A 23860-nucleotide genomic window follows, 5' to 3' on the forward strand; every position below is an offset into this window, starting at 1 on the left:
TGAATATTATAAAATCCTCAATTATTACTGTGTAGGAATGCCTCAATGTGTTTATCCTCCGCAGAGGGCGAGGAAAACAACAACTTCACGCTTCAGTGAGAGCGTGTTAATTTTCTTTGCTCCACTGACAGCAATCTCAAAACACCTCAGCTATAGTTTGGTGAAATATAAACTTCAAGAGACCATGCCTTCCAACACAGACTTAATTTCCCCTGAATTAAAATGTGCTTCCTTTGCGTAGTTATTGTTATTTTGCTACTGCTGGGAGTAGACGGCTTATGGTTCAGCTTTAACGCCTCCCCCTCACACGTCAAAACACTCATCCTCATTTTGAACTAATCCCAATTCGAGCATTCATGACTTGGAACAACTTTGTCTTTTACAGTCAAACCTAAGATCACCTATATTGTGAATCAAAGCACCTCTGAGATGGAGGAGCAGGTCATGCTAACTTGTGAGGCTTCTGGGGATCCGACGCCCACCATCAGCTGGAGCTACGGGAACCGGGTTTTTACCGACGGCGAACAGGTAAACCAAAAATAAAACTTATTCTGAATTTATTTATGACAGACAACTTTATTTGGTGATCTGATTTTCTCCTCAAAAAATGAGTTTTTTTTATTCCTTTATTATTAGTTCATGCACGTTTGCAGTGTGTTGTTATCATGGCCTTATGTTATATACTTTTGGAAAATGAAAGTCAGTTTGTTCCAGTCCATTGAATAGCTTGAAATTGTCTGATGGTAAGTAAACTGGCTGTTTTTTTTAACATTCTGACCTGCAGTGCAGATATTTTTTGTTGTTAGTTATCATCGATAAATTGATTGAATATCAGTAAAGGTTAATTAAATGTATATATGGATGAACAAGCACATTTATGATCATTTTATGAGTAGCCAACATTAAACTGGACAACTTGTATAATTATTGATAAATCGCAAAAAAAGTCAATCTCTTAAAGACAGATGATGTAAATTTAATCTGGATTTCAAGATGTCTAATAATTATCCAAAAGAATGTGCATGCAATGCACTCCAAGATGTTTGTGCATCGCATATTTAATCTGCCAAATGAAGCGACTCGTTCTCACGCAATTACCTCCACAATACTGCATTCAACTTTCGATGTGGAAATTAGATTCCACTTAAACATTTCCAAATGTCAAAAAAATGTTCCTAAATGTCAAAAGGAAAAAAAATCTTCCCCTTCACATTCTAATTGAATCCAGAGCTCTTTTATTAAACTTGATGTCTGCTTCTTCTTGTTTTGCTAAAATGAGCACTTGGATGATCAAGTGTTTATTTAATATTTTCAATCACATATTGCCCCGCTCATGCTGGTGATTGAAAGGGTTCTACATTTTACGCTTAACTGTATCCTTTTTATTGTTTCCCTTCTACTTCACACTACACACATGCTTTCAATTTGTTTTTGTATCGGGCGCATGGAGCGCTACTGTCCATTACATCCTTGACCAATATTCTCCCATAATATTTAATGGTCAAATCATCAAAAAACAATGAGCCTTCTTGGCTATTATCCTCACAAAGCTCATGCGGCCTTATTTCTCAAGGGTCTCGCTACGGCTGTGAAGTAATGAGGGGGAAAATGTTGAGAGAATGGTGTTCTTGATGGCGAAATTGTAGAGCTGCTCCATTACATGCACTACATTCTCTCCCTACAGGCACACCTAAACAGGATCTACCAGGTATGAAATCAATGTGGCACACAGGTGTACTGTGCCAAAATTCGCCTCTAGATTTTGACTCAAATCAGTTTTCCAGAGTCTAAATAGAAAACTAAATCACTGACTGAACTGCTGCATGCGCGCCGAGTGTAGCTGTAAATAGATGTTATCTTGCCGTAGAAGCATGACATTTGGGTGGTTTCTCGTCACGTAACAAAAGAAAAAAAGTGAAACACCATGTTCTCTTGTCTATTGATCACTCAGTCTTTGCATTGTAGCATGAGGTTGACTCATCCATGCACATGTTCATACGGTAGTTGTCTAGACCAGCTTCTCCAAAACTTTGCTCCAGAACTCACTTCCCAAATGGTTATTGTATTGAAATGAACCATTGGTTGGGGGCACCAATTTGCACCGTCCCACTTTTTAGACAAATTTGTATAAACTCATCGGACTGGCTAGGAATAGGATATCTGGCAGTGATCATTTGCTTAATAGGAATTTGACATCTTGGGCCCTTAATGTCATCCAATTTGACAATAACACTTTAAAATAACACAAAAAAATCACGTTTTGCCAAATCGTAACTGATATGTGTCGAAACCTCTATTTATCCTTTTAAATCTTATGCACCAGTTTTGGAATTCCTGGTCTAGACTGTCTAACATTGTTGTCATGGTCACATGGACCGTGTAGAAAAGTTGTTCTCTTCCCCGTCTGTCTTTTGAGAATCAAACGCTCGCCCACTCAAGTTGCAACATCAATGGTGGCCTGCAAATATTTCTTTTCGATGGTTTACTTATTCCAGCTTGTTTCTGTGCGTGGACAACAGAAGTTCAGTGTTTTTACAGCCACCTGTCAAGCTCATCGAGGCGAGTGTTTGATCATCAAAAATAGATTGCCAACGACACATGGTACTCCAAATGCAAAAAGAACACTGCCGCCATATGAAGCACGTCACGATATTCCTTGTTTTCTCTCTGCCCACGGAGCAGAGGCACAGTCACACTTTAACTCTTCACACCTACCATTTTATCAAGTGACCTGTGTTCAAAACCGAATACACTGCCAAAATCCTTTTTAAACCATTTTATGGGTTTGCAAACATTTATTGCCACTGCAAAGATTATATCTGCATGTGGCAGTCGATAAAGTGAATTCCTGCAAACCGAAAAATAGGCAAGGAAAGTTCAGACGTTCTGATTGTTCACGCACAGTGGCAACAGTGTGTTTTGCTGACCCGAGTACAGACTCTAAGAAACCATTAGCAGCTTCATGAACGGCCCTTTTGTCTAGTCAAGTAGCTGGATAAAAATCTATTTACAACTCCTAGTTGTAAATATTCTGCAGATGCGCAGAAAGTGCAGTGAAAAAAACATGCACGGTAAAATGGCTGCTAATTGTTTTGCTGTCTTGTTCTATTCATCTGATGTGCATCTGTCATGCCATCTGTACGCATCACAACAGCTGTATTTCATCCAGGATGTTTGCATCCGTTAAAAACAACAACAACAAAAAAACATCGGATGATTTTACAATGTGTCGATTGCTTGTATTACATTGAATAGCCAGTTTATCTTTGCATTATGCTCAACGCTCAATCTAATTAGCTGCTTGTTTGGGATGTCTTCAGTCTCTGAAATATTTCATAGAAAAGTGAGGTGGAAACTACAAGGGCCTACTGGTTGGTTCCAATGATACTTTAAGACAATGAAAGGTAGCATTACTGTACCTGCTTTCATATAATCATTTCAGGATATGGTGCATTATTTTCATACATTACATTATATGGTATCTCTTCGATAAACAAATACCAGCAGATGGACATTCAACATGCATCAGTTTCTAGGGTGTGACCTTTCATACAGTATGATTAGAATGCTTATCATATTCAGTACTCCATGGGACATTTTCCCTCTGGTTAACAAAAGTGACATGAAACCTAACTGTATTCATTCATTCATAGCTTCCTAACTTATTTGAATGTGGTCAGTAGACCATTCAGTTTTCAGACAGGAAGCCTTCCCACCACACACACGCACACACACACTGGATCTGGTTGTAATACAGCTTTTGTTACAGGGCAAAAAGTAAAGCAACTCGAGTTACAGCTGCTGCGCTCTGACAGATTCATTGTTTCTCTCGCTTAAAGACGTCTTTGTCTGGTTTCGCTAGAGCCTTCTCACGGCGGGCCTCCACTGTAAAACTTACCACCCCGAGATGCATTTTTACTAGGCTTACCACAGTATTCAACAACATCATTGTATGATATCAGGTGTGAAGCTCATGTTCCCCTATGAGGATTAAGAAGAAGATCACAAGATCCCACTATATAAAAGTGGTGATTACATAAATTAAAATTATGGATAAAGCAACTATGTACAGAAAAGGAGTGTCCACTAGTGAATACTTATCTAGTTTTTTTTTTTTAAATCTCAGCTCCTAACATACTGTTTTGATTATTCTAAATATTAAAGTAGCGCAGGTGGGAAACAAGACATTTTTTAGTGGACCATTGAGCACTTTTTATGTTCTTTTTTTATCATAAAAGTGATAAAGGTTAAGTAACTTTGCTTACCACTTATCCTTACAAGGGTCACGAGGGTCCAGTCAATTATGAGCAATAGGCAGTGGACACCCTGAATTGGTTACTAGTCAATTGCTTGGCACAAGGAAAACTGTGAGGAGGACATGCTTACCTTTCTACCATCATGCCGCAAGAAATTATTTAACGTGTAATAAAAGACTAAGTCCTTTATTGTGGCCCCAGTTTGGGGAGGACATCAGAGACTAACTATATTGTTGTACTTTTTGTCTTCCCTGGAAACAAAAGACTAGTGTGGGCCTGAATGCTCAGCAATGTTGTCTTGCTTTGTCAATCAAGGGGTTTGAAACAATGACAGAGTTTTGCACATTTACAAAGGTTTGTTCTCAGGGTACTGTCTCCTCGTGATAACAGTGCAGCAGATAACTCTCAATGGTAGTAAAATAATGATTCCTGATGGAGCTGTCACTATGATTATTCTCTGTTGTTGTTTGCGTTATCACATATTCATTTTTTTACTATGCCCAAGACATCACCTATTACCATGCATTTGGTCTTAAGCAAACACACGTAACACATATGACAGTGACGCAGTGCTCTGCAGTGTGGAGCCTTGTGCACCAATGAGGTGCTGATGTTCCACACTATTAAGCTGCCTAGTAGATTAAGGCTATAGCTCTTCCGCAGAGCGACTGTGACAACGTGGCTAACTGCTGTTTGCACTGATGTGCAAGGTTTCAGTGATATTACAGGATTGAATGTGCGTGCTGCCAGCAACGCTCATATATAGCCCACAATTGTACTACAACCTTGTGCATTGGGTTTATTGTTGCACAAAAGTCTCATGCCACATGTGGGTTTAGTAATCTTGAAATGAGCACAGTTTTTAGTTTTTTTATACATTAGAATGGTGGCTGTAAAAAAATAGGTAAAATATGAAAAATAGGAGTGACCTATAGACATTTGTGCAGTAGTACCATGTATTGATTTTTCATAGCAGTTTGCTGTATTCAGTGATAGAGAAGTCACGTTGACACTCACCTTTAAACACTCAATTAGACCTCCAAATACTTTTGCATGGTGGTCCAGATGTTAGTTTCAGGGTAAATAACTCAATTAAGCAGTCTAGTTCTCCTACCTCAGTGAACTGCATTTCTATCATTTGCAACTTAATGAAGGATGGACTTGGGCTGGGAGTGCATTGATAGTTTTAGCCACCTTTTTCGGCCAGTAATTTATTCCAGTTTGCATTCACTTATTTCACACGTTTCCTCGCTGTTTCATCTGATGAAAGAGCTGTTTGATATTTTACGTGTTACTCCATTGCATCTCATTTTCATGCTCTAACGCATTCTCCTCTGAGCATGCTTTATGTGAAGTTTCTTGTCTTTGGTGATTTTTCTTCTTAAATGGGCATAGCATGTTGTCCCAGTAAGCTCTCAAGCTTTTCTAGTATGCTGATTGTAAAATATGGATACTCGGTGGATTTGGTTCAAAGTCACTTAAATATTTAATTATGAAGTCTCTGCAGATAGGGGCCCTCCCCCTAATGACTTAGTACTTCAATTGCCAGGTTATCATCCTATCCATATAAAAACAATCCTCGAGTTCAAAAAGTACAAAATGGGTCCCTAGGACATATTCAAAAGGAAAACATATCTGTTAAACTCCAGTTATTCATTTTAATGCAAATATTTAGCTGTAAGTTGATTAAACGCAAATGCAACATTACATAGTTTTAGTGCAGAAAATGTAGAAAATACAAAGCAAAAGAACCATTGCAAAGCTATTTTAAAACAATGACTCCTGATAAATCAAAGACCTTTTTTTTTTATTTTCTCTTTGAAAGCCTTTAGCCTATCGTGATGCCAGTCGACGTAAGTCTTAATGGAGCTCAGACACAGTTTTTCTTCTAAGGAGGACACTAGGGATTACTGAAAATATTTAATATCCCAGCCTTGACAATATGAAACGTATAACCACAATGGATGTGTAGACCATTTCAATCAAATCTAACTTTCATGCACAGGTATTGAAGACGTAAAGGGAAAACAATAAAATACAACACTTCCCACTTGCAGCACCAAAACATTATTTTCTTATTTTTCTATCCACACGAGGATTGTCTTCTAAGAATTACTCTGCTTCTTTTGTTGTTGTTTGTTATTTTCTCTCCTCTACAGGCATCATGGACTCGTCCTGAGCAACATAAGGTATTCTAAATGCATGACTATTTTTCTTTTTTTTTTTTCTTAAACGCATCCATCTCCCATAACAAGGGAGTTGAATGCAATTATCAACGGCGGATTTAGAAAAAAAAATGTTTTAAATAGAGATCTACCGTTGAAGATTTTGAATAAGGTAGGGGGGATTAGTGACCTTCAAAATAAACACGCGCCAGTAGCTTAATCAAATATTTTACCACACTTCATGGATAATTATTTAGCAGTTACTGTCTTATTTTTAATGTCAAAAATAGTGTGGGGAAATTGTATTATTCTTCTGCTATTAAGTCTGCTTTTAATATAAAGGCTTGACATTGTGACGGAACGTGTTACGCTAAAATTGCTTGACTGTAACAGACATCTTGGCAGGCTTGTGAATTATTGGAAGCTGCGTTGTGGAATATGACTTGCAATCTATTGGAAACTGTTTTACTACAACTTGATTTATAACACATCATAATAGCTCCTCAGAATTTTTTATTCACCATAGATGAGGTCCATTTCAGAAAAAAAAGTCTATTTATTGTATTCATTTACACCCCATTTTGATAGCGACTGCATCTCATCTCTCCAAATCAAGGCTTTGCGGTCACCTTTTCAAGCATTCACCATTTAATGAATGAGTTTAGTTTAACCAGAAAAAAATAACTTTGGGTCATTTTTATATCTCAAGAAGCAATTCCAATATCTTTTCCATTGCGTGATTTCTTGTTCATTGCATCTAAGCCAACAATTGTTGACAAAAGACAAAGAAATACCCCAAAAATATTTATAAAAATGTGTTATAAATAGAAGTATCAGCGTTCTCAACTTTTATACAATTAAGCATTTCTCAAGTGCATTTCAGGGCATTATTATGCCCTATGCTACACTTTCCATTTCTCTTCACCTAAATATATAATTTGACCATTGTCGAATACTCATAAAAATATATTATAATAATTTAATAATGTAACTAATTCACCAGATCTTAAAACTATCTGATATACATTTGCCCTTAGCTGTTCTACCCCAGAACATGTTTGCATTCATGTGCAGGCCAATATATTTTGTCTGAATTTATCATATATAGTCACAGCTGTGACGGAAACCATGTAAATGCTTGATCTACGTGTCTTTTGAACGATGGAGGTTTGCCGTTTTTATTTGAAGGAGTACTTGAAAGGTGCTAAGTTAACAATGCTATATTGACATAATATTTAGTGGTTTACATTAGAGGTGGGAAAACAAAAGTCAGAAGCCACAGAATTATGCTGTTTTGTGCAGTCACACTCACACTTTGTGGGTGTTTCTGTACATCCCATAATGAAGCCAGCCAGTGGGGATAAAAGAGTTATGGGCACGAAACAATGGTGTGTGCGTGCTGAGCATTTTCGAGCAGAATATGTCTGGCTTGGCAGAATAGCTGTAGAAGAGAATGTTTCTTTCTGCATATGCCAGGCCAGTTAAGATGAGGTGAAGCTTGAAGCTAATGCGTTCCGTAGTATATTTTTGATTTCACGCTCTGACATTCCCAGACCGTCTTCCCGTATTACCGTTAAAGCAAGAATTCTTTGCGTGTTCATATTCTGTTTGGAAGGTGCTTATAACCATCATGTTATTTTAGACGTGTGTTTCACACTGCAATCAAGATAAATGTGTCCCGATAAATAAACATGACACATGATATGCCCGCCTTTATATATAATGAATGCATTAATTTATACTAACAAAGACTGGCATCGGATTGGCTGGAAACTAGTTCAGGGTTTCCATCTGCCTTTGCCTGGCTGAGAAAGGTTCACCAATAATCGTAATTTGAAAAAGTGCTATCAAAAATGTTGGATAGATAAATAAAGGCCAAACCTTCTGCTGCCATGAAGAAGTATTTCTTAAACAGTTGCGTCCTATTGAAAAATGATGAAATATTGCACAAAGGCAGTCAATATGCTGCATATTTTGACATAGAATGTTTTCTGGACCATGGTTAGAATATAAAAGTCCAAAGTGTTATATAAGCATTGCTCTTATCCTGCTACCCGCGATGCATAATGAATGCAGCAGACATGCGTAGCTTAATTTGAATTGGAATACAAAATAATCATGGTCTCTCTTTACATGGCTACCCTAGTCGCCTCCTCAATCAACATGTGTAAGAGCATCCGTGGTATTGTTTTGCCTGCAGCTCGGATCTGAGCCAGAAAAAAAGACAAAAACAAAAACCCTAGAGCGCCAATGAACCAGTTGAGCCGTCGCCCAGCATTGGAAAATAAACAGCTTAAAAGCTATTATATACAAAAAAATGCGCAAAGGTGAACTGTCAAAATATATTTTATTATTGTATTCTAATAAACTGAGAAAACAGTTCAATTCCCCTTAAATCTTCCAGTGTCATTAATGATAATAGAAATCCAATTAGGTGGCCGTTTTCTGTTTGTCACCAGTAGAAATCCATTTGAATTTGGGCTGATAGCAAAGACAATGAATGCCCTCCTATTTTAATGGATTGGAAGTCATTGCTTTCCAAGGCAGCTCGTTCATTAGTTAACATGTGACTTGGAAATTTGAATAATGTCTACATAAAGTGTTTGCTCATATTAGTCGATGGCAAGTAGGTATGTTTTTGGCAATGTTTTCTTTCTTTCATATGGCCATCAGCGAGTGGGCATGGAGGAAGCACAAAGTGGGCAGGTAGTTGCATAATAATAGGGACAGTGTGACTTACAAAATTGATGAAACAGTGGGGAAAATTAAAATTTGACAAGATCACCTTTTAATTACGACACCTCAACTCAGTTTTCCAAGCACAGCCATTAGACAAAATTTATTCTTTTTAAAAGCATTTTATAATGTCTTATCATTTGCAGTTGGATGTAATGAAATGCACACAGGAACAATCATAAAAGACCACTTTCAAGGTTGGCGGGAGGCAATTATTTGCTATCATAACAGCAGATGTAGCCATTATTGTTTGGCTATTTGTTATCAGTATTACAAATGGTAATACCTTTTTTCGGAGGGGCGTTTTGAAGTGACAGTTGTTGACCCTGAAAGTAAGGAAGCTGGTTGAAGTCAGGTGTCTATTGAAGCAGGTAGCATCAGTTCAGTGTGGGAGTCATTTACATAACTCATTAACCAGCTGCCTGTTATCATTTCCTTGCCAATGAATACAACATGCGTTCTCCATCGCTGAATTAGATTTTTTTCTAGAAAATCTTTGCCAGCCAAATCGGTTTAACAGTGATCATGACAAGCAATCTACTCCCTGACAAATAATCAAAAGAAATGACCCTTGAATGAAAGCAATGCACAAACCATTTAAAGGTGAAGTGACACTGTCACAAGTTGCTAAGCGCTGTGAGGGAAAAGCTCTGTGTGGTTCCTCCTGCTATAAATTAATGATCAGCTCCCCGCTACAGTCAACTGTGCTCTTGTGTTTCCACATCTGTTACCTTTTTTTTTTGGAAAATGTGTTTTTCTCCTCTGCCTAAATTCTCCTCGATAAACACATGCGTGATTGATATATTGTCTCTTTAACCAAGTCATATTTTGCTTCTATTCAGAGCGAGGATGGCAATGTGGTGGTGAGGAGTGACGCTCGCGTGTCCTCCCTCACGCTAAAATACGTCAAGTACACCGATGCCGGTCAGTACCTGTGTTCTGCCCGCAGTGCCATTGGAGAAGATGACAAGGGGGCTTATCTTGAAGTTCGCTGTAAGTAATCTTACCAGTCAGTTCAAATACCAAAGCTGCCAATCATGGTTATATTTGTGTTGTTTGGAAATATATAGTTGCAGCATACCCATCTAGTTTCATGTAAGCACATGAACTGAGCGGGAAAAAAAAATCATCTGACTGCTAGATGCTAACATGGCCAAGGGGTTTGAGGTATATGGCCTGTCACCCGGAGCGCTTCATCTGAGCGCTCACTGTGTGGCAGCTCCTCGCTTCCATTGCTGCCTGACATTTTTCAACCTGATCCTCTTGAAAGGGGGAAAATGATGTTACACGACTATAAACCTCAGTGCAATAACATGCACCCTATCTATGTAAGAAGTTAAACTGGTAATGTTACAGCTGTTGTTTGTGTATTTACACGCCAAACATTGTCATTGCCAAAAAATATACATGAAAGCAATGCTAAATCAATGTAAAAGGCATCTTTTTACACCAAATAAGGTGCCGTTCAAAGGATCAGTAATGTCGAACATGCTTTTAAAAAATAACCCTTTATATCAAAACATTTCTACATGAATTACTTTGCAGCCTCCTGCATAATACAAGTGCATGCTTTGAAAACAGGTATCAATTTTTTAGAGGAACTTAGTGAACATATTATGCAATTTGCTTCAAATATGGCTTTAGTACTAGGCGAGTTTACAGACATCACAAATGTAATGAGATTAACCCATTCGATCTAATCATGAGATTTCAAAACGCAGTCACTGGAAATGTTTTCAATAACCGAGACTATTTTCCTTTTGTTTTTTCTCATTATTTTACGATTTCAAATATATATATTAGTGTGACAATACATTCTAGTGTTTATATTCCTATCTTATGAATATGTTCATTTCAAGCATCGTTACACCCTTGAGAATATGACAGTCGCAATATGGCATGTTTCTCCCCAAGACGCTCCTAAGATCCACGGTGAAGTAGCGGTATACACCTGGGAGGGAAATGCTGTCAATATCAGCTGTGAGGTGCAAGCTTACCCCAGCCAAGTCGCCATAGTTTGGCTACGAGATGGACTGACTTTGCCCAATGCCAACACAAGCAACATTAAGATCTTCAGGTCTTTCTCAGCCAGCTACCTTCAGGTAAGTTAGGCATGTGCTTTGAAGGCTTTATCAATATTTCATGAGTTGGCTAGAATAATTCACTAGTGCGAAACTCACTGTAACAAATAGAAAGCAGTGAATCCTTGGAAGAAATCCTTCTGACATTATGACCACAGGGGCAAATGTGTGATGATAACAAATGTATTGAAACTAACCACAAAACTGAAAATTTGCAATGTAGTAGTCAAGTTGTAGCAACTCATGTATTGTGGGAGAAAGCTACTTTCCTTAAGTATATGCGTTTGTGATAGTAAAAAATGACATCACTGCACTTGGGATTCATCAGGGGGGGTCAAAGTCATATTTTGTGGACCACATCGTACTTATGATTTCCTTCAGAGAGCCATTATGTCTGCAACGTCTGGCCACCACATTTAATCTACTAATCAATGACATATTAACCATCAAATTATCATTTTGATAGTCAATCTGTAGCAAGAAACATTAACTCTATGCATGTGGTTTCTGGGGGACACATGAGAGATAGAGGATTGGTATTTGTCTTCCTACAGGTGACACCGGTGTCCGAGAATGACTTTGGGAGTTACAACTGTACTGCTTCCAATGAGATGGGAACAGAGGCCAAAGAATTTGTCCTCATTCAAGCTGGTAAGTCTCCGAAAATAAAAAAAAATCCATTGGAGAATGCTCTTCCTTTATATCACTTTACACTTTGTCCTCAATTTTAACACAGAGGTGCCCTCAACTCCATTCATAAATGAGGTGTCGCCTTTCTCCACCACCGCATTGGTTCAGTTTGAGGAGCCCGAGTCCACTGGAGGAGTCCCTGTTCTCAAGTACAAAGCATTGTGGAGGATACAAAACAGGGGCAGCTGGTCGCAGAAGATTTACGAACTCAAAGATGGTATGATAAAGTGCATTTTTTTTCCCACCATCTGGCCACATACAGAATTAGCAGGTGTTGCTCATGTTGTTCTCTTTTGGTCAATCTCATCTTTTTCACATCCTTCTTGGTGATATTATATATAATTTTCAATAAAAGAATACTAAAATAACATAAGTTATACGAGATGCATCTTCGAAAAATTTATACAAGCAGTGGACCAAACCATACAAATTGGAATGCAGTGGAGCCTTAAAGCTCAAATAGCTCTTGGGTTGTACAATTTGGATTGCTACCAACAGTTTGTGGTAAAATAGTCAAATACACACACAGCTTCAAAGATGAAAACCAATCCTGCGTGTTGGTTAAGTCAAATTAAAATTAATAAAATTGTTGGATTTAGAAAATAGAGGAAGCAAAAATTTGAATGAATTATACGTTTAAAAAGATGTTTATGAATTTAGCATGTTCCCTCTGTGAACATATTCATGGCATGTTTGAAAATGTCGCCAAATATTAAGAAAGGAAGAAATGGAAATGTCCTTTTCCAGTTACAAATGTGTTTATTCAACTTCTGACACTCTTTTGTTGTCAATTTCTTTGGCTGTCTTAGAAGATTATGGTAGTGCATAAACACGTGACACCAACTGCACCAATAGGTGTTTGGGGTTCCTGTAAAACAAGTCTCCATTTGTGTCGCTCTTAATGAACTGCTTTTTTTTTAATCTCCTCATTTTTTGGTCGTTTATTCACCATGTCGTTTAGTGCATTGTGGGATCTGGCCCAGAAAGCAGTGACTAAAATGTATCTTGGCTCGTGACAGCTACTGTCAGCGTTTTCAACTTAAAAACAAAAACTTCAAAATCCAGACCAAAAGAGCATCTGTCTACCACTCATATTGAGCAGTCACTCGTTCTCAGCTTGTGAATGTTTTCAGCGCTTTTAAGCACATTTCAACTCTATGCATCAAAAAGCTTTCACTTTCATTAATTCACTCTCTGCCCTTCTGATCATTCACAGCGTCTGGTTCCTTCGGCGAATTGACCATCACAGACTTACGGCCTGATACCAACTACGAAGTTAAGATGTCTGCAATTAATGGAAAAGGGGAAGGTGAAAGCTGTTCTGTGGAGATTTTCAAGACAGAGCCAGTTCGTAAGTCCTCACATAACAAACACCAAAACATTTTTTTTCAAAGCCCATGAAAGGTGATCTTTACTCTGTCGGGCCAAGTGTAAACAAATATTCCTTGCACCTCTATGCAAATGCTAAAATTATTATTGCTTTTTCAGCTGCCGTACAGCATAACAGTTAAAGGTCATCATAGTGAGAATTAATTTAATAAAGCTGTCACCTAGCAAAGAAACCTTTTTAGTCCAATTTTGTAAATAACTAAATTTCATTTTGGACTTTCTGTGCCATCTCAGTTACAAAAACAAATACAACTGTAGATGCCATGAACTAGCTGTCAGCCCCCTCTGGAGGCAGAAGAAGACATTAAAACATTAGATTCAGTGAGGAGGTTTACAATCAGCTCACTCTCAACCTGACCTTGACTTTCATCCTCATTAACACAAACGGAAAGTGAATTGTGCAGGTGATTGATTACTATTGTGTGCTTTCTTTGTCTTAAGATGACGTGTTTGGTTCTGTCTCAGAAGACACAGGTTTGTTCTTTAGTGAGGATTATTAGTGGAACTAAAATACCTGTAGGTAGATTTGTGTTTGAATTAAAAATACAATTTAGTGAAGCGTATTAGTTCTTTGTAGATGTGTTTTAAAGCCACTTTTGATAGCCTGTGAAAAATAGTAATACAACAGTATTTGTCCACCTTTCTTCCCTATCGCTGTTCATAAAACAGTACCAAAACGGAATGCCAAGTAGATACGTAGCTGGCCTTTTTTTCTGCCTTTGGGGCAAGTATTATCCCCTGTCAAGAAGAAAATGTGGATAAATGCCTGATCTCCTGCTTCTAGTGATGATTTTGAAGGATCAACGTGTCAAAGGTGGCTATGGTGACCTAGAATTATGTTTTTTTAACCCCATCTCAAATGATCCAAATAGGAATAATAATGACATCCATTTAGCGGGCTGTGAATGACCAAATGTCAGAATCATGAAGTAAAGCAAATGTTCCATTTCAACAGGCAAACGTAACTCCTTTTGGGTTTGGTTTCATGCCGTTGACTCTTTTCATTGTTCCCTTTAGCATTGACTCATCACTTCTTGTTAAGTGTGCTAGTTTAAAATGTCTACTGTCCTTTTCACACTCATTAGAGATCCACCTTAGCCTCAAATGCCCCATTCCTGACTTTTAGCACAATAGTCATATGTCCTATATTCTAATCTCCATGTCTATTGGTATGTTCCTCTCCCTTTCAACCATTCATACATGTACAACTCACATGATGCTTATTCTCCTTGCATGGCATGGTGACATCTGCCCTCCCCTCATGCCACGCAGAAGGTAAACTTGACGTTGAGACTGATTGCTTCAATCGACGAATGCCGCTATTAAACGCCACATTAATTGCTTCTAAGCGGATGTACGACAAAGTCTGAGCTAAACACCATTAATCAACACCATTAATCAATTGAGTAGGCATCCATCTTTGCAGGACAAATGAGAGCCAGAGATGGTTACCTTTGCAATGTTTATCAGCATATTTTTTTCCAGGGAGTTGGCAACCCTACCCTGCGGTCATATCACATGCACCTTGGTCAAAGTCAGAATATAAAGCTGTTCTTTCTAACTTGCTTGTGAGAGCTAAAACTGCTTAATTTTACCTTAAGTGCCAAAATCTTGAAACATTAAGTACAGTAAACATGTCATTTGGTGCTAATTTGTTTTGCAGTAAATATTTCTGTAATTGAGGAGGGGGAAAAGCTCTGGTGCCTCAGAAAGGGTGGGAGGGTTGTATCAACCAGTAATTTGAATTCCGTATGAGTGCCACTCAGACTGAATCAGACGAGCATGCACGCTTGTGTTATTTAGGAATGAGTGTGACTCCACCATCTGAAGGCAAATCTACTAAGGAAGGGCCAATGACCCAGAAAGGACCATGATAACAAAAGCGAGTGTATACATTGTAAAACTTTCCAACTTCATCTCTGTTGTTTAAAAACAAACGCTTCCCCTGCTTAATAACCTATCCTGCTCGCTACAAATTTTGATATTTTGTAAACTAAAAATACTGATCACGTCACTGTTGCTCTTCGGCTGTAGGTAAACCAAGTCCTCCTAAACTGGAAGGAGTCCTTCAGCCAATAGGCAACTCCCTGAAAGTCAGTTGGATCAAGCAGGATGACGGCGGATTGCCCATCTTACACTACCTTGTGCACTTCAAACCGGTGAGTATGGACTTAAAAAGAAAAAACATATCTCTCATTTTATTTTGGGAACCAGAACTCAGGTGGAAAGGCCCAAACATGGCATGCGATTTACTCCCCAGTGGGAAGGTTTAGAACAGGAGTGTCAAATTCATCTTTGTCATCCCATTGTAATTTAGTTGGGATTAGCATTAATAACTATTTTGATTGGCGGTTGTTTAGAGACAACGTTGACCTAAATATTGTCTTCCTTTCCTTTTTTTGTGGTCCTTAATAGCAAATATTATAGTAAAATTTAGTAAACATTTTGGGAAGAAACATGAAAACGAAGAAAATAATTGACTTTCGTGGACCGGATGACTTTGACATATGTGATCCTGACTAATTTAGCCTTCAACCCTAGTTTGAAACCCCAAATACACGTGCTTTCAGATTCAGTCATCGCAGTGGAAACCCGAAATCCGTATGCCCAGTGACAGCGACTATGTGATCCTGAGCGGTTTGGATTGGGACACGGACTACGACATTTCCGTGGTGGCTGAAAACCAGAAGGGCAAGTCTCAGCGGGCCACAATGTCCGCCAAGACGTCCGTGCAGCCTGCCGTCATGCCAGGTATACTTGCTTTCTTTTTTCTCTCCCTATTAGCCCGCTAACACTTTAACACTGCAACTAAACACAACACTGAGAATCACCACTCAAAGCTCACCTTCTAGTTTAGCCTTCAAAGGTAGAAATATTAGATTGATTTACTAGTATTGTGGTGAAGAAAATATGCTTTTCCAGAGGTTTTCATTAACCTCACCAAATGACCTTGAGTTTGCTCCTGCAAAACTAAGCCAGGCTACTTGAAAATGCTTTGCCACCAAAATAATCGCCATCTTCTTCAGTCTAACATTGCAGTGTTTCCTCAATTGCTACCTTTCAGCAGCAGGGAGTCGAAATAGATTGAAATACATTTTTAATTAGAATGAGCCACGAGTCACTAAAATGCAATCATCTCCATCAAATGTCTCTCTTCTGACAAAAATGTTTTTATAGGGTCCTCTGACAAATCTAGTCAGCAGTTACATAATAGCATGTAGATATTAATTCTATAAATCTATGTGTTGACAATAGTGACACCGAATTTCCACTAGGTCACATTACCATTAAATACTCCTATGAGTATGTTACATTAGGGGTCATCAATATATATGATGAATGCAATAGGTTTAGCAACTTTAAAAAACAACCCTCTGCCATCCATGTCAAATATAGAAAACAATATCTGATGCATGTGTGAGTCAATGGGGACGAGTGTCATATTTTGTTGGCTATTTTGCATGAATATAATTTAGTCAGTGGAGCGTTTTTCTGCAAAAGAGCTACAAACTACTAAATTTCCAACCCATTTCCTAACGGCTGATTCTACAGAAATGTCAGAGATGGAGTAAATAAGCTGCTTACTTCAAATAAATACAACCTAATTGTAGCCACATTAATACAGTTTCCTTACGAACTAAACTGTTTGTAAACCCTTCAAAAATTCGAGCATTTTATTATAAAAAAAATACAAACTCTACAGACATCCATTACACAAGAGCCTGCCAGCGAAATCCTGACGCAAGATTGCCGCCAGTGAGTTATACATTAGACTCTGCTTTTCAACACCACACTTATCTCCATGAGCCAGTAGTACCTTGTCCGCCAAAATCCTGAGGGCTTGGAAACTTTGATCAGATACGCGTTGAGTCAACAATTAATGAAAAAAAATGAAATAAGAAAAAATACATTTGAAGGAGTGGCGCCAAGAATGTAGCTAAGAAGGGCTGAACGCTGCTCTGTAACAGTTGACTAATCAGTGGTTCTAACTGAAGCTGACCCTCGGCCCCCTGAAACCATCTTCTCCATTCATCAGACGCCATCTTCCCGCTTTGTGCTTTTTACTTCCAATGTGTTGCTGTTTTTTCCCTTTTTTACTTTGATTTTCCACCTTTTGGTTTTTCAAACGACATATTTTCACTTTCTGCCTTCCTCTGTTTTTTCCCTCCCATTTCCTTCTCTCTTTTCCCCCTTTCATCCTTCTTTTTTTCCTCCCCGCGTCAACCACCACCACCCCCCTCCGACGTTCCTGATCTACGGACCCGCTTCTGGACATTCTCATTCCAGCCACTCAAGGCTCTCCGTCCGTGATGTGCCATGTGGTCTCACTCATCCTGTCCGTCGTCACCACATTGCTGCTCTCGTAGTTTTGGCGGCTTCCCGCAATCCACACAAGAAGAGCAAAGCTGTCCCCTGCGCGCACATTTCAGAAAGCAGACTGTGACAGACGCGTGTGCACGTGCGTTGAACATTTCGACAGAACCGAACCAAAGGCAGTGGAACCCCGCGACCGCCACAGATTGACAGTGAGACATGTTAGCTGACGTAGACAAGCTACATTTGGCAGGAAAAAACTAGAGCAGGGTCCACTAGAATGTTTTACTTTACACACTGGGTGACTGCTCACTGAAGTGTGCGTATATTATGTAAAGACCAACTAAACAGCAACAAACCCAGCTACCAGGAAAGAACCTAATTATACTATTTAAATAGTGTATGTGATCTATTTGAATAGTGTATGATAAATGGGACACATTTCTCCTGCATGTCAAAGTATTTGGTGAATACCTAACCATGTTTTCTATAATGCTAATAGAAAGGTGCTTTTTTGTACACATCTGCACACCTGTCTTAAGATTTTAATACATGTACAAACAACGTAATTTCAGTCATTGCAATTGCACATGGTGCACAATCCATTTTGACTGGTAGTCACAATAGACTGTACATCCTTTGCTATTCATTGGCACTGAAAGTTACACATTCACAACAGCTATACTTTAAAAATAATGAATCAACTTCAGTGTTATTGGGGGCCATAACCACACTCTACTTCTGTGTTTATTTGCTTGAATTATGCGTTAATATCTTACTAAATTCAGATTTTATTTAGACTTGATAAATAGAAATAATGATCAATAACAAAAAATCTAAATACAATGCAATTGGGGAGCTGGCATCCACATATGTGGACATTAAATTTTGCATCAGGTAGGCCAAATTTTATATCAAGTGTTAAATTTGAGGTCTGCATAGGCCAAAATTTGATGTCCACATATGTGGACACCATGTTTTCATTTTTCGTTTTGGTCCATGATTTATTTTTTGATTGGCAATAGATCCTATGTAGATTTTGCCATGTAAGAGCACCTATTATTCTTACATCAATGGTATGGATGGGCAAAAGATTAATTTGTAGAGAATGGATTATTTTACAGGCAAATTAATTGAAATTGTTTAATGCATGTTATTGTTGCAGTCATGATATTGCAGAGCGGTTGCAAATCACAGTTTTATATTAATGTTAAACTAAATAAAGTTTTGGAAATATTGTAATATATAACATCAAATGTTGAAGACTGCTAATAAGGGCTGCTTTTCATCCCACATTAATAAAACCCTGCATGAATAAGAGGTGAGTCGTTTCTCTTTCCAAATAATGGAACATCTAACAACTTATTTAGGGACTAAACCATTGCATGGTGCCTTCTGTTTTCTGGTCACTCTCGTTTGTATCAGACGTGGATGAGGATCCGGAGTATCCCATGGGCGTCATGCTGTGGGCGGGCATTCTGGTGGTGGCGTTCGTGCTGCTCCTCCTGGCAGTCGACGTCACGTGCTACTTTGTCAACAAATGCGGACTCATCATGTGCCTGTGCGGCAAGTCGGCCTCCAGCACCAAAGGAAAGGACCTTGAAGAGGGCAAGGCCGCATTCATGTATGTAGCCACACATTTGTCAATGGATGCTTAATGCACAGTGTGAATGGAGAATCTGATTGCATAATTTTAACTAATTCAATGCCAAACATCCATTTTATGTTTCTTTACAATTAGTATAGACATGCCTAAAACTGCTCTTCTAATTTGTGGACGTTAACTCATTGACTGCTATATATTATTATTAATGCGTATTTCTAAATAACAGAAAAGTAATTAAAAATAAAGCTACAATGGAAACTAATGTTTACAGTCCATATTTTGCTTCCAGCATCTACTTTGTTATACACTGCCCATGTCCTCTGTCTTTACTACAGGAAAGATGAGTCAAAAGAGCCGATTGTAGAAGTCCAGACGGAGGATGAGTGCACAGCCAATCACAATGCAGCAGGCCCTACAGAACCCAATGAAACCACACCTCTCACAGAGCCAGAGTAAGTAGAATCCAGAGATACACCGATTTTTTTTCTTTTCTTTTAATTATAATTTTGCTGCTCTTAAAACATTTTCATCAGCTGCTGTACTTTGCACTCCACTTCCAAGAATTCACTTTCCCCTCCAGGACAAAAATTTCAGTCCAATTCTGGTCATTCTTGAGTGGAGTCCACTGAGAGTGTGTCGCCTTTCAAAAGTATTTATTTTACTGTGTGATGATACGAATGTTAAATCAATACCAGCAGAAGACAGCGAAAAGAAAAAGCTCTACCGTCCCCCCCCCCCAGTAAAGCGAATATGAAAAACACTGCCTCTGGTACTGTTTAACGCTTCGACGTGGTTCTGCGTGGTAGTTCTCTGCTGGAATTTTAGCCATCCTAGTCAGGTCTCTTCCATATTGGTGTGTGTATGAGATGCAACAAAACCTTTAATGTCCTCTCACACAGCATGACTCATTTCTCCTCGGCTTAAAGCATGATTTTTTGTCGTAGTATTTTGATTTTAGTGGCTTTATTTTTTTGTTTGTATGGCCGACTAATCCCCTCGCATGCAGCTCGGGCCGCCCTTCCTGTGTCAGTCACCCTGGTGTCTAGTCTGTGTGTCTCTGTTCTCTCCCTACTCTCTCAGGCTGGCGGCATTCACCGCTGTCCTGGCATTGGACACGTTATCCTCTGACACGGCCACGGCCACCATTGACCCCGCTCAAGACAGCCCTTCTAGCGAGACCACCACGCTTACGTGTAGCCTGTCCACTCCGGCCAATGAGCCCACACCAACCCCGGCTCCAGCGCCCAGCCCGGAGACCAGCACGGCCCCGCCGACCCCCCCTATCAGCAAGGCGGCCGTGGAGGCCAAGATGGCGCCGCTGGTCAACCAGAGAGGAGGCGAGCAGGCGGCTAACCAAGAGGAGGAGAGTCAAACTCCTCCGGGCACCCCGGAACGAACTCAAAAATCTGGGACGCCCATCCCACCCAAGCGCAGAAACTCTCCTAAACTTGTGGCCTTGAGGGCTAAAGCCAGCCCGCCTGTATCTCCATTGGCCACCGACCCCCCTCTTACTCCCGACTACAAGCAGCCGGCTCCCAGCCCGCCGATTATTCCCAATGACCCCGATTCAAACATCGCCTCTGAGAAGCCCGTCCAGCCGTCCTACCCTCATAACCCCCACCCTCACTCCACGTCTTCAGCTATCCTCAAAGCTCTAAAAGGGCCGGATGCAGAAGACTCATCCCCTCTGGTCCTCGATGTCCCCACCCCTCTCTCCCTCCAATCTCATAGCGACCTAAACGCACCGCCGCCGCACATGTACGACATACTCGCCCGCGACATGGGTCTCGATAACACCACGTTCGACTTAGAGCTGAGTAACGGCACAGATGAACCCACGGCCATCCCCGACGATCTCATTAGTTTAGAGAGCCCACCCGCTGCCCCTTCTCTGCCCAACGGAGACGGAGCAGACCTCCCCCTCTCGGAGGAATCGTCGGCGACTCTGACCAAGACCGCTCCTCCTGTCAACGATGAGTACGGCTCCCTCTAGAGGTTTATCTCTGTGTGTGCTTGTATGTGTGAGTGAGTAACTCGTGTCTTGCTTCTTCATTCACCACCACGTTGTCATCGACCCCACATTTAGGAACTGCGTTGGAGTGTTATGCACTATGGTAGGAGGTACGGTTTTGCTCTTACAAAGCCGAGTTCGGATGAGCACAAGGCAAGCCACAAAGTTAAGACATTCGTTTGAGTCTATCACTCTCAGGTATGCCTGTCATAATGTAAAATTGAAACTTAAAATTGGGACACTAGCTAACAATCCCATGTTAAAAAATACATTTTACTGCCAATTCCCAGAGTGCTTCTTTTCCTGAATGAGTTTACTACCAGACAGAATATTATTTATGCCATCTGACCAGAGAGAGCAAAACTGGTAGTTGTGATAAAATATATGTGGGTACAGTAAGAACCATGGCAAGTTCCTCCAACCCTGAGAACAGAGATGTTGCATTTTAAGATAATGCACTCATCTGTGCTTTTCAGAGAGAATTTTGTGGTAGCAACAGTCCAATGTTTCCACAATGTATGCATATGTATGCCAGAAATCTTTAAATTAAAACGTCCTCTGTTTTGCTGATGCCAATGAGTGTGTCAAGTGGCAAGTGTTAATATTTAAACCTCACCAGACCATTGGCGGGTGGGCATGTAAGAAGCAGAAAATGGGCAGCTGCTTACATAATAAAAGTTTTACTTACAGAACTGAAATCACACTTTTTGATACATGAGAATGTGTGAAGATTTTAGGCAAGGTCACCTTTAAAGGGGCTTTATGTAAAATAACGTTGAGACTGAGATGAAAGTTTTCCTTGTTGCATCAGAGCACCTGTGAGGGAAGGCTATAGGATCAAGGAAGACTCTTAACAGTGTGCCATGACCTTGTTCCTGAATGTTGTAAATGGTGGTGAAGAAATATGTAAGGAAGCTGCGCAAAGCACACAGGCCTTCTTACATATGCGGTTAAGACGTTGTTTTGAGATTCAATGTTCACGGATGTGGAGTTTGGATTTTAACATGGCTAACTTTGACTTTCATTTTTTCAGGAAGGTTTTCCCAGACGGTAAAGATAGACAGGAGGAGGAGCTGTCCAAGGTTCTGACGGAGACGCCCGCCGAGCACAACAATGTCGTTCAGACAAAAGCCGCGCAGAGCATAGCATGAACAGACAAACCAACAAATAAGTCCATTTGAAACATTCTGCACCTGCGGGAATTTTCATTTCCAGTGCCCTTAAGTACACACACACACACACACATTAAAAAAATGAATAACGTGCACCTTCACCCGAGGAGTTTCTCTTGCATTCACCAGATTTTTATTTTTTTAATTTGATTTACAAGGACAATACATCAGAACTCACCTGAGCATTTGATTATCATGAGAACTAAAAGGCATCCTTTGTGATCCTCATTTTGTCTTGTGTGCGTGATGCCCTTTTACTTTCTCGTCAGCTTGTTCGTGCATGTTTGGCCTGCAGATGGTTGCTAAAAGCTTTATGGGTTTCTCCTCAAGAATTAGACCCTCCAATACCCCCCCAACCCCTCACGGATTTTGCCCCTTTGGCGAACATCACCGGCCTCATCAGTGTTTGTGAAATTACACATACAAAAAAACTCTAAATATGTTTCATTCGGGTCATTCCTCCCCCGCACGAAGCAAAAAACACCCAGATTTTTATTGTTTTTTTTGGGGTGGGTACTATTTCCGACCTTGAAAATCTTCCATCCCTGCCTGCAAGCTTGTGCACTGTGCCTGTGTGTGTGTGCGCGCGTGTCCGTAGAATGTCCTGTCACCAGTTTCTATGATAATCTGCTTTGTCGTGAGAGATCTAGCGTCTTGTTTCTTATAAATATGTATAAATATTATACTGTATATTAAATTGTACTATTATTGTTAGAAGAAAGGTGTGCTAAATGGACTAACGTGATCTTGATAACAACAGGTGGGGTCAGTCTCACACACATTCAGTGCTACGTATACGGTATCAAGTTGTATCAGTGATTCTCGTAAAGGAAAGGCATGAATTCATAACTACTAACAAGCAGGCACGCCGTTTGGGATGTAAATCGCTCATTTTCAATTCATGGGTGTCGTTTCCAATTTATTTTCGCTCCCAAGTGTTCTGTAGTGTGGTTTTTTTTCACCTCCACCCTATCCCTACAATTTGTGTCTTTAGTACAAACTGCTTGTCAGGAAGCAGGGTGGTCACTTGCTTTTAAGATTGGGAAGATGGGACTGGATTGTCTTTAAATAGTGGCCATTGTGGACTTTGCTGGAATTTGTTGCTAACCAAAACAGCAGTCTATACCAAGCTGCCAGCCACTGTCAAGATAAATCATCGCTAAAAATTTGTGGAAAAGCCTCACCCACCTATAAACACTTTTTGTGGAGATAAGGCACATTATAATTTACTATTGGTGGACCACCTTGCTCCCTTATTACTGGGATAAAAGACTCAGCAGTGTACAGTCTTGAGTGCTAAGCCATTTTCAAAATAAATTCATGGTTTCTCATCCTTTTTTGGGTACTGGCCCATTTTGTCTTCTATAGGCCTAACAGGATGGGGGGCTGCATGGTGTAATGGCAACTGTTGGCCACCAGGCGGAACCAAATTCCCTTTCT

The 23860-nt window shown here is 39.7% G+C and overlaps 1 protein-coding gene across 10 annotated transcripts in view; it reads left to right on the forward strand.

The window, feature by feature from the left end:
* The window catches only part of ncam1b (neural cell adhesion molecule 1b), a 45145-nt gene extending 21389 nt beyond the window's left edge, over positions 1–23756 (forward strand). The window contains exons 8-22 of one of the 10 annotated variants that reach the window (XM_077723061.1): positions 386–528; positions 1685–1708; positions 6416–6445; positions 10000–10150; positions 11072–11259; positions 11793–11889; positions 11975–12145; positions 13145–13279; positions 13759–13791; positions 15352–15476; positions 15888–16068; positions 19057–19255; positions 19573–19689; positions 20318–21232; positions 22282–23756. In XM_077723061.1, the coding sequence (XP_077579187.1) occupies positions 386–528; positions 1685–1708; positions 6416–6445; positions 10000–10150; positions 11072–11259; positions 11793–11889; positions 11975–12145; positions 13145–13279; positions 13759–13791; positions 15352–15476; positions 15888–16068; positions 19057–19255; positions 19573–19689; positions 20318–21230 (2507 nt within the window). In that variant the 3' untranslated portion in view covers positions 21231–21232; positions 22282–23756. Of the gene's footprint in view, positions 1–385; positions 529–1684; positions 1709–6415; positions 6446–9999; positions 10151–11071; positions 11260–11792; positions 11890–11974; positions 12146–13144; positions 13280–13758; positions 13792–15351; positions 15477–15887; positions 16069–17604; positions 18620–19056; positions 19256–19572; positions 19690–20317; positions 21233–22281 lie in introns of those variants that run through there. The other 9 variants (XM_077723054.1, XM_077723056.1, XM_077723055.1 and 6 more) reach the window with 9 other exon arrangements.
* Positions 23757–23860: the final 104 nt, after the last annotated feature.

This window comes from Stigmatopora nigra, chromosome 8 (genome assembly GCF_051989575.1).
Source record: "Stigmatopora nigra isolate UIUO_SnigA chromosome 8, RoL_Snig_1.1, whole genome shotgun sequence".
Classification (NCBI taxonomy): domain Eukaryota; kingdom Metazoa; phylum Chordata; class Actinopteri; order Syngnathiformes; family Syngnathidae; genus Stigmatopora; species Stigmatopora nigra.